Raw genomic sequence first — 16,033 nt, 5'->3', positions numbered from 1 at the left:
GCAATAACTAAACTCTAAGGAGTTAGTTTTTACTGCAAGTGTTTTGAATTTTAAAAAAGGAATGTGTCGTAAATTGTGATAATGGAAACAAAAAAAATGTTTTTAAAAACCAAAGTGGTTTTATCATTTCAAGTATCATTAATAAAAGAAAAGGATGTGAAAATTAAATTATTTATAAACTCAAGTTTTGGACTATCGAAGCGAAAATAATAAAACTTTCACGTCGATGTCCAATAAAGTTAATCATTCAAGAAAACCGTTTTTATTTTCCAATCAAGTTGTTTATCAAACTAAACTTACAGCACAGAGAAGATTAATGACGTCACAATCTTTAAAAAGTCGGGATTGATAGTTTTCTTCATTTTCTTTTTTTTCTTATTTTTTGTCTATATTTGTAACTAATATCTGCAACTTCAAATTAAATTAAGATGATTTCTGACATTTGATTACTATCATTAAAAAAATTCTCTAAAATAATGTCATAAAGTTGCATATACCTAAATACAAGTCTAAGCTTTTAAAGCAACAAACGTTATTTAGAAAGCAAATACATTTAAGGAAAAAAATAAAAAAAATCTTAAACAAGTGGACATATAAAACTTAAATATGTTTTATATTATGAAAAGCATAGCTGTAAACATAATTACTTAAATAGTAGAGTTAAATTTATAAAATAGTTACTTTTCACATCTCAAATAAAACACATATAAATAAAATTGGATGCCCTACTCTAAATACATAGAATAAAATATATAGTTACACAAAAAACAACTTATACTAATTTCGTAACGTAACTTAAAAACTTCAAGATAATTTAACTAAAAAATCAGAAAAGTATTGACAAACAAATTAACAACTTGTTTTAAACAAATACGTAACACAAAAATTATTTTTTATAATAATTTTCAAACTTTCTCGTTTAAAAACTATTATAGTACTAGCTTTTTCAAGTTTAACAACAAAAAATCTACAACTTAAGAGTCTTTTTTGTATATTTATACTACATTTTTTTAATTAATATTCGTTTTAACTTTAAAAAATTACTACTCACACTCATAATAAGTCTACTAACATAGTAAAACTAACTAATAAAAATGAAAGTTTAAAATGATTATCATACAAAACAAAAGTTTATCAGGTTTAAAACTGTTTTTTGCTTTAAAACGTAACAAACAAGAATAGCTTATGCAGCAGTTGTAAGTTAGAGCTACTTGTTGTGCAGTTTACAAAAATACGGTATTGGATAAAACTGAATAAATTACTTAAAATAAAAGGTTACATTATAAACTTAAAATTAGTTTTTGTTTTTCAAATTTTATTTGTCATCTTATTTAAAATAAATAAATAGAAACAACTTTGACAAAATGTTTCCTAGCTTTTAAACGTACAAAAAAATAATGCTTATGTTGAATAAATGAGTAAAAAACTCATGTCTAATGATAAATTCTTAATCACTAGTTTTCAGAAAAAACTATGAAAAGCAAAAATTTTACGGTATTTTACTTGATAAAAGTATTAATTAAATATTTTAAAGTTTTAATTATAGTTAGTTGCTTAGTTTAATGTCCTTAAGTATAAACTAAACTATACATGTAACAATAATGAATTTTGTATTATTACTACTTTATGCAAAGTTAATTAACTACTCTTAGTAAATTTAAAACAAGTTGTAAATTAAAATTTTAAAGCAAATAACTTAAAAACAAAATTTAATACATTATAACTGCTGTTTTTTCTTTTTCCTTTAAAAGAATATAACGTAAAAGTTGCTAATATCATAATGGCAATTACTGCCGCTAAAATTATTAGACTTACAACAAGTGTGTTATTGTTTGATGTTTTTATGATGTGTGCTATGAGCTATGACAATTATTGTAATATCATTAGAGCTTATATTTTATTTTTCACAAACAATTTCAGTTTATGAAACGTAATCTGTGTCTATTTCACATACTTTTCCAACATTTACAGCATTGAAGAGTTTAATTAGCAGTTTGTAGCATTCAATTTTTGTACTTTGTTTATTTTTCTCACTACAAAACTTCAGATTCAAAAAAGTAGAATCAAAATACTTTTTTTTCTTAAAGTTTAATTTTATTTCCTGGCAAAGTGTTAGTCTGTAACCTTGGTTGTGGCAAGATATTTTTAATTTATTTAAAGTTTTTTTTATGATCTGCATTAGATAGGCTTTTGTGCCGCTGATATATTTAAGGAAGCTTGTCCTACTTAACTTAGCGTAAATTTTATCTATATTCTACTTATTTTACATATTTTCGAAGTTAATTTTTATTTTAGATTACCTTTAGATAAAGTTTGTATTGAAAAATATTTATTTCGATTTTTATAAGTAAGCGATACAAATGTCACAATTTGAACTAAATAATAAAAAAACTACACATTTTTCTAGATATGACACTGAAATTAAACAAAGCAAAAATATCCCATTTTTTTATTGTTTCTAGTACCGCCACCGACCTAATATGCCCTAACATTAAAAAAACATTTAATAATTAAGCTTAGTAATTTACCAATAAGATTCTGTATAAAATATGCTTCACATACATTTAGTAAAGAAATATTTATGCGTTGAAGTTGTTATATCAAAAGAAATAGTTACCTTACTTTATCACTAAAGTTATCTCATTACTTGAATTAAAGCAGTACAAATTAGGGAGAGCCCCTAAATTAAAAGTTTTGTCAGAGTAAATATTACTACAAATAACTATTGCACAATAAGACTTATTAAAATGAATAAGACCAGATTAAAATTAAGATTTTATTTACTATCACTGTTACCCCTAACCTTTACCCATGGTTGGTAATTTTTGTTATTTTCATTTATTTTATTCTCCTGCTAAAATAACTCTTTGTGCTAAAGTGTCTTCATTTATATATACATATATATTTTTAAAGGTAGAAAAACATCAGAAATACTTACTCTCCCCTCTGCAATGATGAACGTTTTCTGAAGGTCAAGCGAGTGAGTTTGAGCTCATCACATGTTATTCCACCTGCCCTATCTTTAAAACTACTAAGAAAAAATATTACCTTTTAACTGAAAATAAAACTAAATCTGTCTATGTTTTAAAAGAAATTTGTTTAACTAACTGAAATAATAACTAATCCTAACCATTGACTTGTTAGTCTTACTATTAGTGCTACTTTTTTCTTGTATTAAAAAATAAAGGTACGAGAGGAAATTACAGTTCAAATTTGACAGTTTTATGAATTGTGTTACTTGATGGTATTGAATTAATGCGTCAAAAAGATGCAACTAATTTGTATTTTTCATAACAAAATAAGTCAATTTTGCACTAAGGGGTCACTTCTGCACAAATATACTTTTTTAGGGGTTATTTTTGCAAGAATGGTCAATTTTCAAAAAAAAAAATACTGACCAATTGTAAAAGATATGTATAGTAAAAGACCAATAAGAAATGATAAACATTTTTTATTTAAAATAAAATAAGATATTAATTTAAAAAATTTCTAACGGTCAGGGTTAAGGATAAGAATGATAGTAGAAAAACAAAACCATTAAAAAAAACTAAATTAAAAAAAAAACAAGAATAAAAATATTATAAAAAAATTATAACTAATAAGCATGTAAATCTAACCAGCTAAACAAGAAATTGTTAAAACTCAAAAATCTGGTGTTTATAACCAAAACAAAAAAAGTTCTTATGCATAGTTGAAAGAAGATAAATTTACACTAGGTATTTTTTGATCTGGAATTTACATTAGATAAACACTGATTATGTAATGAATAGTAAAAAGAATGCTAACGTTGTAGGCCAGCAAAGATTTTTGTTATTCAAGTTTGGTAGGTGACCATCAAACTCCTGCCAATTATGGCTCAAGGGCATAGGGGGGAAGTTAATAACTTTTTTTTTAATTTAGTCTAATTTATTACATAATGTTTATAGCTTCTACAAGTAATATTTAAGTGTGTACAGACAAATTTAAAACAATATTTAGGTCTTAAATTAAAACAGTTTTTAATTTATGGTATACGTTTTCATTTTTTGAACAATGTTTTTTGGCAAATAAACAACTAAAAATTGCCACACACTCAAACTATGACAGTTTAAAAACTTCAAATCTAAAGCTAGTTTAGTCATTTTTCAAATTTTAGCTTGAATTGCATTTTGTTTACGAAAATGTCTTTTAATATTTTTAAATCTCATTTCAGTCACTCAGGCTGGCTTTTTTGCTTTGAAAAGTAGTAAATTAAACTTATGATGTATGTTTAATTTAATTCATAGTGTTAGTTTGAATTATAATGTAAGTTAAATTTTAAGTCTTGCAGTTGGTATAATTCAAATATTGAAATAATTCCAAACTATTGTATAGATATAAATTTGAATAATCAGTTTTGCCAAAAAGTTTGAACCCAGGAAAAAAACTTGACAGTTTATGCTTTTAAATCTGGAAAAGATTTGAATTTTAGAATTATTGAAGAATTTTGGATTTCAAACAATTTTTACATGTTAGGTAATGAAATTTTGATTTGACACAAAAAATCTAACATAAAAGTATTTTTTATTAAAAACCACATTTAAAGTAGCTTAACAGTATATTTTTAGTATTGATATGTTCTTTAAGACAGTTTTTTTTACCTTTAATTTCATTTTATACTAAAAATAGAAGAAAAAAATTGTACTTTTAAAAAATGTATATTGGTGCATTGCATCTTTGCTTTTAAAATGTATCTACCAACTGTGCTTTGCATTAGAACTAAACCTAGAAGTTCTTTTAAAATGTCAAAGTTAGTAAAAAGACCTCTTATAAAAAATCTCAGATGAGCAATATTTGTTGTATCAATGCTCTCATCTTAACATATTGATTAAAGTTTTGATTTGATTTATGCAGCTTTATAATCTTCAGGCATTTCCTAAACGCTACTTCTTGTTGTTATTGTAGAAGTGAACAAAAAAATTTACTACCACCAACATAAAAAAAAATCTTAACAGTATCTTCTTTTTAATGATAAATTTGGCTATTTTATAACTTGCTTTAACAATTTATTCTGATCAGTCTGTAGTTACTGAAAATAATCATGTGCTTTATTGGAACTAACTTTAGCAATTTTTTTTGTATTTTGCAATAACTCCTAACTAGCGTTTTTTTAGTCTTAGGTGCTTGTTTTATATTTTACATTTACTCTTTTTAAGTTCAGTATTTTTATTACAGATAAAGAATCCCTATGATGCTTAATAAAAAACAAGTTTTTCTACTTCATTAATGACTTAATAAACTTTTATGCTTTTGTTAAAAATGTTTAAGAAACTTAACTGTCCATTCAAGCGGACTTATAAATCTATTATTAATTTAAAGCTATATATTTGATTAACTGTTAATAAACTGCGTTATTTCTTTATATTGTGAATTTATTTAAAAAAGGGTTTTTATACAACAGGCTAGTTTAAAAAATTAAAAAACTCAGACTAGGTTAAACTGTTTAAGACATTGAAAAAAAATTTAAGGGGTGTGTGAAACTTTTATTTCAAATGCTTTGAACACATCTTCGAATTCTCAGAATTTTATTTTATGACTGTAGTGTAGTTTACTAAATGTAATTTTTATTTGTCTCCTTGCATATTGTATACTTAATGTAATGATGGTATTTTAATTATGTATTTAAGCTTGATGAACAGCAAGTTCTTTAGCTTTTTCAACTCATAACAAACTTAGGCTGGTTTGAAATAACTCAGATATTTTTGCTTTTTAAGTGGCAACCATGTAAAACACTAATTAAATACTAATAAGGTATTTTACTAAAGTATTCAAGAATTAATTATGTTAAAGAATTTGTTTTAGCTTTCTAAAATAGAAATAGGTATTAGTTTGATTTGATTAACTAATTACTGAACTTTCTAATAAGTGTAACTATTTAAGACCCAAAAATTATTTTTTTAAATAAATATATTTAAAATTAAAAAAAAAAGGCTTAGTAATATAATAAATGTATAAAAGTGTACCATAAGTGTTTTTAAGCTAGGTTTTTATAGAGTGTTAGGTTGTAAGTAAAATAACAAAAGTACTAAATTTAACTTATTAAGTGCATAAAAAAATACATAGCTTATTAAAACTTCAGTATATTAGCCAATGTAAGTATTCTAATAAATGTTTATAGTTTAAATAGGCATTCTTTGTGTAGCTATAAGTTGGTTAAAATAATAAAGTGAATAAAATTAAAACAGTATCTAGTGTGAAAAATTATTCAAATGTCACTAAAACTAAAAATGTAGCCCCTGAAAATTAAAAGTTGGCAATGAGCACCAACTACCTGCCAAGCCCTACTCTAAAGGTTTTAAATAAAAACCAGTGTTAACTTTTGTAAAAAACAAATGTTGGATCCACTATGCCCATAAAATAACGTGTACGAATAAAGTATAATTGAAAAATAAATAAATATTTTATAGAATTATACCTAAAAATAACTACAAATAAGTTTATAAATATATGTATTTACTTTTAAACATAATTTACAACATCAGATGACGCTAAAAAAGCTTTGCATATAATTGTAATAAGTTTTTCAAATTTAAAGATGTTATTTTATTGGTAGGATCCTGTATTATAATACTAGCTAACTAAATGGAGTTTGAGTTTGGAGGTGAAGAGATTCGAAAATCATTCAGGCAGAAAGAAGAGTGGGCAATGATTAATCATGGATCTTATGGGTTAGCTCCAAATGAAGTATTGAAGCAGAGAGAAATGTTAGACATAGATTTTTTTTTTAGTATTGGTGATTGTTGTGACGTTTTTATAGTATCTAGAGTTATAGAGTATAATATTTTAAGATAGTTTTTTTTGAGTTAAAAATTTCATTACTAAAATAAGCTTTCAAAATGGTGAAAAAAGTTTAAACAGTTTAGTTTTTTGAATATATTATACAATTCTAGAATATTTGTTACTCTTGTTTACATTTACTGTAACATTTTTGCAAGTTTTTATAGTTTCATATAAAATAAAACAATTTATTTTTAATATAAGAAACTTATAATTCCTGGATTAAGTTAACCTTTTTGTACAATAGTCAACAAGCTATACTAAACTTGTTCTAAAATTTAATATATTCATGATATACAAAACCCAAAGTAATTTGCTAATTTTTTTCCTTGAAAATGACACAAATTTATACAGGTTGTTACAAGAACAGGAAGAACAGCCAGATGTTTGGTTCAGAAAAACTCAGAAGGAATTGTATCAGGTAAACTGCAAAAAAGCTGCAGATTTCTTGAATTGCAACCAAAAAGATGTCTTCATTGTCAATAATGCTACATATGGTAAGCTGATTTTTATAAAGACTTATATTAAAATGAGTACAACTTAATTTTATTTGAATTTATCTTACTGATAAGTAAATTTGTAATTGTACTATTGGAACTATTTTATTTTTTTACTTTAGTTCATATATAAAATATTAACATAACTGTTTTTAATTAATTTAAGTCATATTTTGCTTAAAAATAAATCATTTTATTCCAAGCACCATTAGTATTTTTACTAAATAGTTATTGAAAACACTGTAAGTCAAATAAAAAAGTTATAGTTAGTTTGAAAAAGGTTATAAAAGAACTCCTGAAATCAAAAAAAAATCTTTTAAAAACTAAACATATTCTAATATAAATCTTTCACTTCAAAAAACGCTCTTGATATGTTGAAAACCACTTGTTTGTTATTATATTCTGCAGATTGAATGATGTTAATTATCACTTACAATTAAGTTTTTTCTTTCTAAGTGTTCTGTTTTTTCTGTTGATTGCTTATCAAGTTTTTGATAAAAAACATTGAATTTGTTAGTAATCCAGTAAAAAAGCTAATTTTTTTTTAAATTATAATTGTAAGTTTAATGTGTCTTATATTTTTTCTTTTTTTTTACATTGCATAATTTTGTAAGCCCATTTACTTTGTAAGTTTGTGTAGAAAAAAACAAAATTCTTAATAGGAAAGCTTCTAATAGTATAATGATAATAACTTGTTAAAAACTATTATTTTACATTTTAGTTTATTATGTATGTAGTACACTATATCATTCATTATATTTAGTATATTTAGAAGTAAATAGAACTTTTTTTTAATTTTAATTTTTTTATTTTTTTGTATACTGCAATACCATTTTAAGTTGGATAAATTTATTATGTTTATTTATAAAGCTTTTGTCTTCTTTTGTTATTGACTTTAAAAAATGAAGTTTTAAGTTATAATTTTTATCAAAACTAAATGTTTTAAATAACTTAAAGTTTTTATTTTCCTAGTCAAAGCTTTTAAAATGTATAGTATGTAAAAGTTTTGAAATAATTTTCTACAAAAGTGCTTTTAGTAATTAGTTATGTATAATTTAAATGAATAGATTATTTGCCACTTTGTTGGTCAATAATATGAACTTTTAAAACAATTTTACCATATATTTAATATAAAAAGTGTCTATTTAGTTTAGGATCTGTAAATTATTTATTGACTGTAGTATTTATTGTTTTTAATAAAAACTTTTTAAACATAGCATTTTTTCAATAGTTTTATTAAACTTGTTGTTTGTCAGCTATTTTTTAACAAAAGATGTATCATATACTTGATGAAAATATTGATTTCAAAATTTTACAAAGTTTTTAAGAAGAATTTTTATAAATTTGTGGAAATTGTGGATTTTTAAACTTACTTTTCTATGTTTTTATATTCTATCAAGCTAGTTCTATTTTACTAGTTCTAGCAAGCTGTACCTAAGCTTTCATTTACGATACATATTTTTATTATTTTTTTGACAAAACAAAGTAATTTTCATTTCATAACATACAAATTATTTAAAGCTAGTACTGTGGCTACTTAGTCATAAAAGTCAACAAAAGGTAATAGAAGTTGTTTTATACAAAAACTTGAGAAAAACTTTTGTGAGTAAATGGCAACCATGTTTTTTTTTTCAATTAGAAAGTTTAACCTTGTTGCTCGTATACTAAGATTAACGAAAAAGTATTCATTTAATTTGTTACTTATTTTTTTCTTTATTGTTTACACTAAAAGCAGTTAACATTTTTTTTTAATGAAAAACTATGTTAAATGATTTAAAAATAAATTTTATATTAATTTTATATAGTTTTAAAAGCTTTAAATTTAAATTATACCAAGATTTTTGTTGTAAACCAAGTTTTTTATATAATTAAAAAAAATTAAACGTTTTTTGATTAAAAGATTATAATTGTTCCACTTTAGTTTTTACCTTACCCTAAAAAGTATCAATATAACAACTAGCCAAAGCTTTATAACTCAATTAAAACTTAAAATAAAAAACAGTTTAACTAGAAATATTTTTATACAATAATCCATAGAATATTAAAATATAAATTTATTTATAGGTACTAACTGTGTGTTGAAATCAATCAAATGGAAAGAATCGGATGAAATTTTACTGACAACTCATTCTTACAAATCTGTAGTTACCACTGCTGAAGAACTTTGTAATCTGAAAGGTTTATTTCATAAAAAACTATTTACTTTCACTTTATATTTGCTACTAAGAATAACTGATACAAAAATACCATACTTGATAAAATTAAACTTATACTAGTTCTCACAAATTTATCAAACTATTTTTTTTAAACAGTTAAATTTGAATTTATACAGATAATAGGCTAGACTATTTTATGAAGCTAAAAAATAAAAAACTAAAAAACATAAGTTTCAAATTACTTGTTTATAGTGTTTTTTGATTTTGTTTGTCTATACTGGTTTAAGACCAATAACTTAACATTGTAGTTAAAAATATTATTCAATAACAAATACACCTATATATTTTATTCATGAATAAGTATGAAAATTAGTATTATTTGCTTTTGAGATATAAATTAGTATGAAAATTGTCAACCTAGTTTTTTTTAAAGTTACACAGTGTTTCTCAATACAATTTACTTTTCTGTCATACATTTTATACTGCATAATCATACAATTATAAACCAAGCCATAACAACCTAAATTTTAAATAACTTCTAATAATTTTTACTTTATTCAAATAATTTTAAAAAACTTCACCTCAACATTAATGTAGTTTTAAACATTAACCTTATTAACCGTTATATAGCATTAAATACAGCATTTTTTAAAATAATTTTTCATCAACTTTAAATATTGCAATAACACCAATTTTTGCAAATTTTGTCTTTTTATATATTTTTCTTGCAGAATTGCAGTTTGAAAATCCGCTCTGCGGTGAAAATTGGTATATTTTGAGAACTTGTTGTAAATATTTTTACAGGCTATAATCTTCATGTTAAATAAATTTCTCTGTTTAATCTGTTTTAACCAAATTTTTGAAAATTATGATTTGTTTATCATAATTATAGCAAGTTTTTGACCTGTTGTGCATTTTATTTAAAAAAACTTTTATGAATAATTTCTTAGGAGTTACTATTAGATGGGTTGAAATTAAATTTCAAATAAAAGATGAAAGTGAAATTATACAAAGTTACAAAGAAGCTGTTGAAAAGTATCCCAACATAAAACTAGCTGTTATTGGTTTGGATTTTAATTTTATTACATGGTATAGTAGAAAACTTAATCATTTCAATGCAATAAAAATAAATCTTTAAGCATTCTTAATCATGTGATCATTTCCAATAAAATCTTTAAACTTAGATATCTTTATATTTTGATATATTTTAAGACTTGTATTATCATCTATATGGTGGATCTTTGTTTTAGATATAAGGGTATTAAACTTAAATTGTATGTATACTTTAAAGTGTACTATTTACAACTAAATTCTATTACTTCTTGAAATAGTACTAAACTTTACTGTGAACACAGTTTTTTTAAACATCATATAACTATTGCTTTTTGTTTGTTATTTATCTAATTCAAGTACGTATTAGAAATAATTATAGATTAAGATTCTTATAGTTAGACTTGCACCACTAACTTTGAAATTTAGTTTATATATATTTTTTTATGTTATTTAATAGTTTATAATTTTTAAAGAATACATAACTAGTACACCTGAATACAGCATTTTTTCGACGTTTAACTTATGACTTCGAAAACTTAGAGATTCATTTTATTAAGTTTCACTATTTTTACTGTTGTTTATGACTATTTTAGATTTCTATTTAAACATTGAAATCTTTTCAAAGATCACATAACAAGCGCGTCGGCACTGAAGATGCCGGTGAAAGATCTGATCTTGTTGATGAGGCGGAACAATATATTAGTTCATGTGGATGGGGCGCACGCTCCAGGACACATTAATATCGATCTGAAAGAACTGGATCCCGACTTCTATGTTGGTTTGTATTTGTTTGTGTAATATAATAATCTCTGTTTGTATAAATAAGCTCCTGGAAATATTAATATTGATCTGAAAGAATTAGATCTTGACTATTATTAGATTTGATTAGTATATACTTTATATATTTTTATCATGACATATTAGTATTGATAGCAAAAATATAAATCCTGATATCTATGTAGGATAGTTGAAGTTTTCTAGGTTTTATTTTATATTTAATATTGTCTTACCATATTATTAGGCCTCCATTATGTTAATATCAATTTAAATGAATTATATATTAATTTCTATGTAGGTTGGTTTCAATTTTAGACAACTTTTTAAACATAATTTTAAAGTTTTTTATAATTAGGTTAATTTTGTTATTAACCTAATGTTATATTAGAGAATAATAACCTCTATTATTTGATGATATCCCGGGTATACTAATATTGATCTGAAAGAACTTGATGATTAGTTTAAGTAAGACACTTTTTTAGTACTTGACTGTTTTGTATTGTTGTTTTTAAATTATATACTCTAAACTTTGTTTTTTATATTTTAGTAATCTTTTTTTTTTAAAGTTCTTACAAGCAAAAGTCTTGAGTGTACTTATTAAGTTATTGTTTATTGAACTACAAAAATCTAAGGAACTGGTGCACGAAAAAATCTTTCGGAATACCACTTGGATACCTTTTAACGTCTTTTCCAGAACTTATGCTTGATTTTAGTTCAAATTTAGCTGTAGTAAGTTTTAAACTATTTAAAAAACATTTATGTTCAAAAAAAAATCATTTTTTTAGCAGATTTATACTGCAGAAATTCATGTTATAAAATCATGATAAAAAAAGTTTATCAAATATAATTAAGTTATTTTTAAATACAGCAACTTAATTCTATTTATCTTAGTTTATGTTAAAGCTTTTTTTTAATGTTTACTTCCGGATTGAAAAAAAACAATGCTTGTTACTAAACAAATACTTAAGAAATTTTGACTATTAGTTATATTTTAAGCAGCAGTATAATTTAAACCCTTAGTAATTATGTATTCAATTATTGTGAAGCTCGATAACTAAAAAGACCTTCTATATACCATGTTCTTTTTAATCATTTAATTTTTATAGTACTCAATTAACTTAACCAGTGGTTTTCATGGTAATTGAAATCTGTGCACACAAAACTAGAATTGAGTATACTAACTTGCCGCTTAGGCACGAATTTTGAACACAGCGCTAACCGGCAGTGCGTACCTAAGAAATCTTTTTTTCTACTTTTAGCCTAATAAAATTATTTAAAAAGCCACTAAAGTTTACAGATGACTATTACACATAACTCCATCTTGATTACAACAGTATTAATATCTATTAATGTTATGTTATATAACTATCATAATTATAGTATAGATTTTTATACGCTTTTTGCGTTTGTGTATTAATCATGATTTATACATTTGTTAATTACCGTGTTAATAATTTCCGTTTTACCTAAATTATAATTTAGATTCTTATACGATTTTTAGATTTAAATTCAATTGTGGGGTATGTAAATGTTATTTGCATTGTTCACTTTTTTAATTTTTATAAATTTTTTTAAACGTCCTTATTTAATAAATAAAACGATTTTTACAGCATTATGACTGCTTGTTTCTTTAAAAAAAAATCAATAAATAAAACTTTTTTTTCAGGAAACTTCCACAAGTGGGCGTACGCGACGCGCCACTGCGCCTTCCTGTTCGTGAACCCGTCACACGAGGGCACCGTACACCCGGTTGTCACCAGCAACTTCGCCCACGGCAACCTGTGGGAGCAGTATTGTTACCAGGGGACCACTGACATCACGTCGATGTTCACTCTTCAGCGTTCGATCGATTACTTGAACGAGCTGGGCGGTTTGGTGAGAATTTTTATTTTTTATTATTTTTTGAACATTGATGCTTTGGTTATGTTTTTTGTTTATGTACGCCAAACATTTTTGTGTAAAAAATAATCCATGAAAAAAGTTTCAGATATAGTGTTGTTTTGGTGGTGGTGGAATAGATGATTAAACACTTACAACTAGTAGGCACTTTTTATAAATGTTAAAATTAACAAACTACTACATTAAAATAAATATAAATGGTAGCAAGTTTCTATCCAGAATCATAAAAAGTAAATGAAATAGATGTTTATTTTTTTATTTTCAACAATATTTATTTTGAGTTGTAAGAATTTACATATGTAAAATTGTATTATCAGGGAAAGGTAGGAAAGTACACGTTCAATTTATTGAACCAAGTGTCAGAAATGCTGATGAAGGAACTCAATGTTGCTGAGTTGGAGATACCAACTAGCATGAAGTGTTTGAGAATGCGCGTGTTCAAATCCCCTTTTCACTATAAACAACTCAAGTTTGTTATCTTTTGTACTGAATATATTTATTTTAGATGAGCAAAAATTATTTTAGTTTTAAGATTATTTTAAAAACATAAGTAAAATATCAATTAAAACTTTATGTGAAATATTTTGCATAATATGTGCACACTTAGCAACCTAATTTTAAAAATAAAATAAACAGTTTTATTAATAATAAGAATATGTAGTTTTTATTAGTTCAATTATTTTTGTATGCATTTAAATTGAGATTAATCATAAGGTATTTTAAAATTACTTGAGTTAAAAGTTTTTTAGTTAAAAATTGAATAAAATTCTAATTGTAATAGTTTTTACTAATCTTAACCGCATACTTTAAAAAAAAAGTAAATAAAAGCAAACTTAAAACTAGAATTTGTAAATTATTTAGATATGATAATTTATTTATATAAAATATATCTATTCAGCCTCACAAATGCAGACAGATTAACAGAATGGTTTTGGGACAAATATAAAGTGCAAATGTGTTTTACACAGTTCAACGATCAAACATACATTAGACTGTCTTGCAATGTTTACAACAACATCAACGATTATAAAACTGCTTTGATTGCATTGAAACAAGTTATGAAAGATATTCCTAGTGCTTAGTATGTATCTATAAGTTATGTATAATCATTTTTAATCAATTATTTTTTAATCATCTATGTGCTTAGCCAAACTTGTAAAACATTTATGATATTTCGTTCCAATAATTAATTGCTAGTTTTTACACGTAATTGTTTTACCTCACGTAATATTATTTATTTAAAAAACAGTTTTGTATCAGTGGTGTATGTTTTAGCTCATCATTTAATGTTTGTAATCACCTTAAATATTATTAAGTTGTTTTTAAGCAAGTCATTAAAGAAACAAGTAATTGATAAATTTTGAAACATTTATATATATATATATATATATAATTTGTCACAAATAATGTTAAAGTTAACAAATGTAACTGTCTATAAACTTAGAAATACTCTTTAAATAATCTGTGCTATTTCACTCCATAATGTTTTTTGATTTTTATTCGTAAATAATTTACCTCATATATTATCATTTGTAAATTTTTTATCAAATTTTATAAATCTTATTGTACAGTTTTTCAATTGATATAAGTACTGAAGGTTTAAAGCAGTTTTATTGAGTCTATTTAATAGAAAAAGTGAAATATTTGTTATATATAATATTTTATAACGCTATTTTTTTACTTGTATACAAAATGCATTTGTTAATTCTAAGTATAGAAATAATTCAAGTAATTATTATGTAGCAGCTGCAGTTAAGTACGTTGTCTTTCTTTGATAAAGTATAAATTAATATCTGTAAATATGAATAAAACTTTTGAGCAAGTGCAAAAGCAGAAAAAGTTGTGTAAGTTTGTCTTTAGTATAAAAATTACATATATTCACTTGATATTTTATATATATATCCTTCATATCAAACTTTGTCTTTTGAAATTATTCCTTATATTAATCGCAAATCATGAATATTCTGCTTAATAGTTCTTTTTGTTTTAACCAAATCACTATTTTATTCGTGAATTAATCATTTTTATTAAACTCTATTCACTTCGTATGATTGAAGTAAATGTTGTATATATCTTCTGAAGTAGTTTTTAAACAATATTACTATATATTTTAGTACAAACAATCTAGGTTTGTTTAAATTCATCTAAATTAATCTACTACTTTTAAGCAAAAAAAAACTGTTTGACATAAGTTTAATTGTTTTACTTAGAGTTAACTCAATTAATAAAAATTAGTTTATTAATTCATTTCCTGTTTTAAAATATTTTAGCTCGAGACAAACTTTCAATTCTGTATTGTTTTATTTTGTTGTCTTGCTTATTATCAGAAATATTTATAAATAAATTGTTTCAGTCAAGTTTGGTATCATTTAACATCGAGATTATATGAGTAGTATAAATTAAATAAATGTAGTTAAATTTTTATCAAAAATTCTTAAAAGTAAAAAAAATTTGAAAAATAATAATTTATTTTCAAAGAATTGTAAAAAGTAATATTGAACGATAATTATGTAAATTTTTAATTTCTCGAATAAATAGACTAAAAATTATTTTTCTATTCTATCTAATAAGACGAAATGCTCTAATGCTTGCCGATTTCGAAACGACATACAATTATTCATTTGAATGTAAATAGTTTATAAAGAATCTAATGAAAGTAGAGATAATTAGTGGAGTTTATTGACTTTAAAGACTAGTTTTGAATTATATTATTAATAAAGTTTATTGTCAAGCGAAGGACCTAGGCATTAAAACCCAAGCCACTGAAACTGAAAGACATTAACATAAAAAGAAAAAACAAATTACAGTGATAAAATAAACATAAAACTTGTACAAGGCACAAACTGAATAAACTAA

The 16,033-nt window shown here is 23.8% G+C and overlaps 1 protein-coding gene across 1 annotated transcript; it reads left to right on the top strand.

Moving 5' to 3' along the window:
* Positions 1–6,589: 6,589 nt before the first annotated feature.
* On the top strand, positions 6,590–14,259 carry LOC145828773 (uncharacterized). The gene is made up of 8 exons (XM_082936523.1): positions 6,590–6,722; positions 7,150–7,292; positions 9,357–9,470; positions 10,399–10,512; positions 11,127–11,279; positions 12,945–13,153; positions 13,495–13,646; positions 14,076–14,259. Exons 1-8 carry the CDS (start codon positions 6,601–6,603, stop codon positions 14,257–14,259), a joined length of 1,191 nt encoding a protein of 396 aa, XP_082792649.1. The 5' UTR covers positions 6,590–6,600.
* Positions 14,260–16,033: the final 1,774 nt, after the last annotated feature.

The sequence above is a fragment of the Thalia democratica genome, chromosome 2 (genome assembly GCF_965202585.1).
Source record: "Thalia democratica chromosome 2, ktThaDemo2.hap1.1, whole genome shotgun sequence".
Classification (NCBI taxonomy): domain Eukaryota; kingdom Metazoa; phylum Chordata; class Thaliacea; order Salpida; family Salpidae; genus Thalia; species Thalia democratica.
This window is presented reverse-complemented; position numbering and strand designations above follow the sequence as displayed.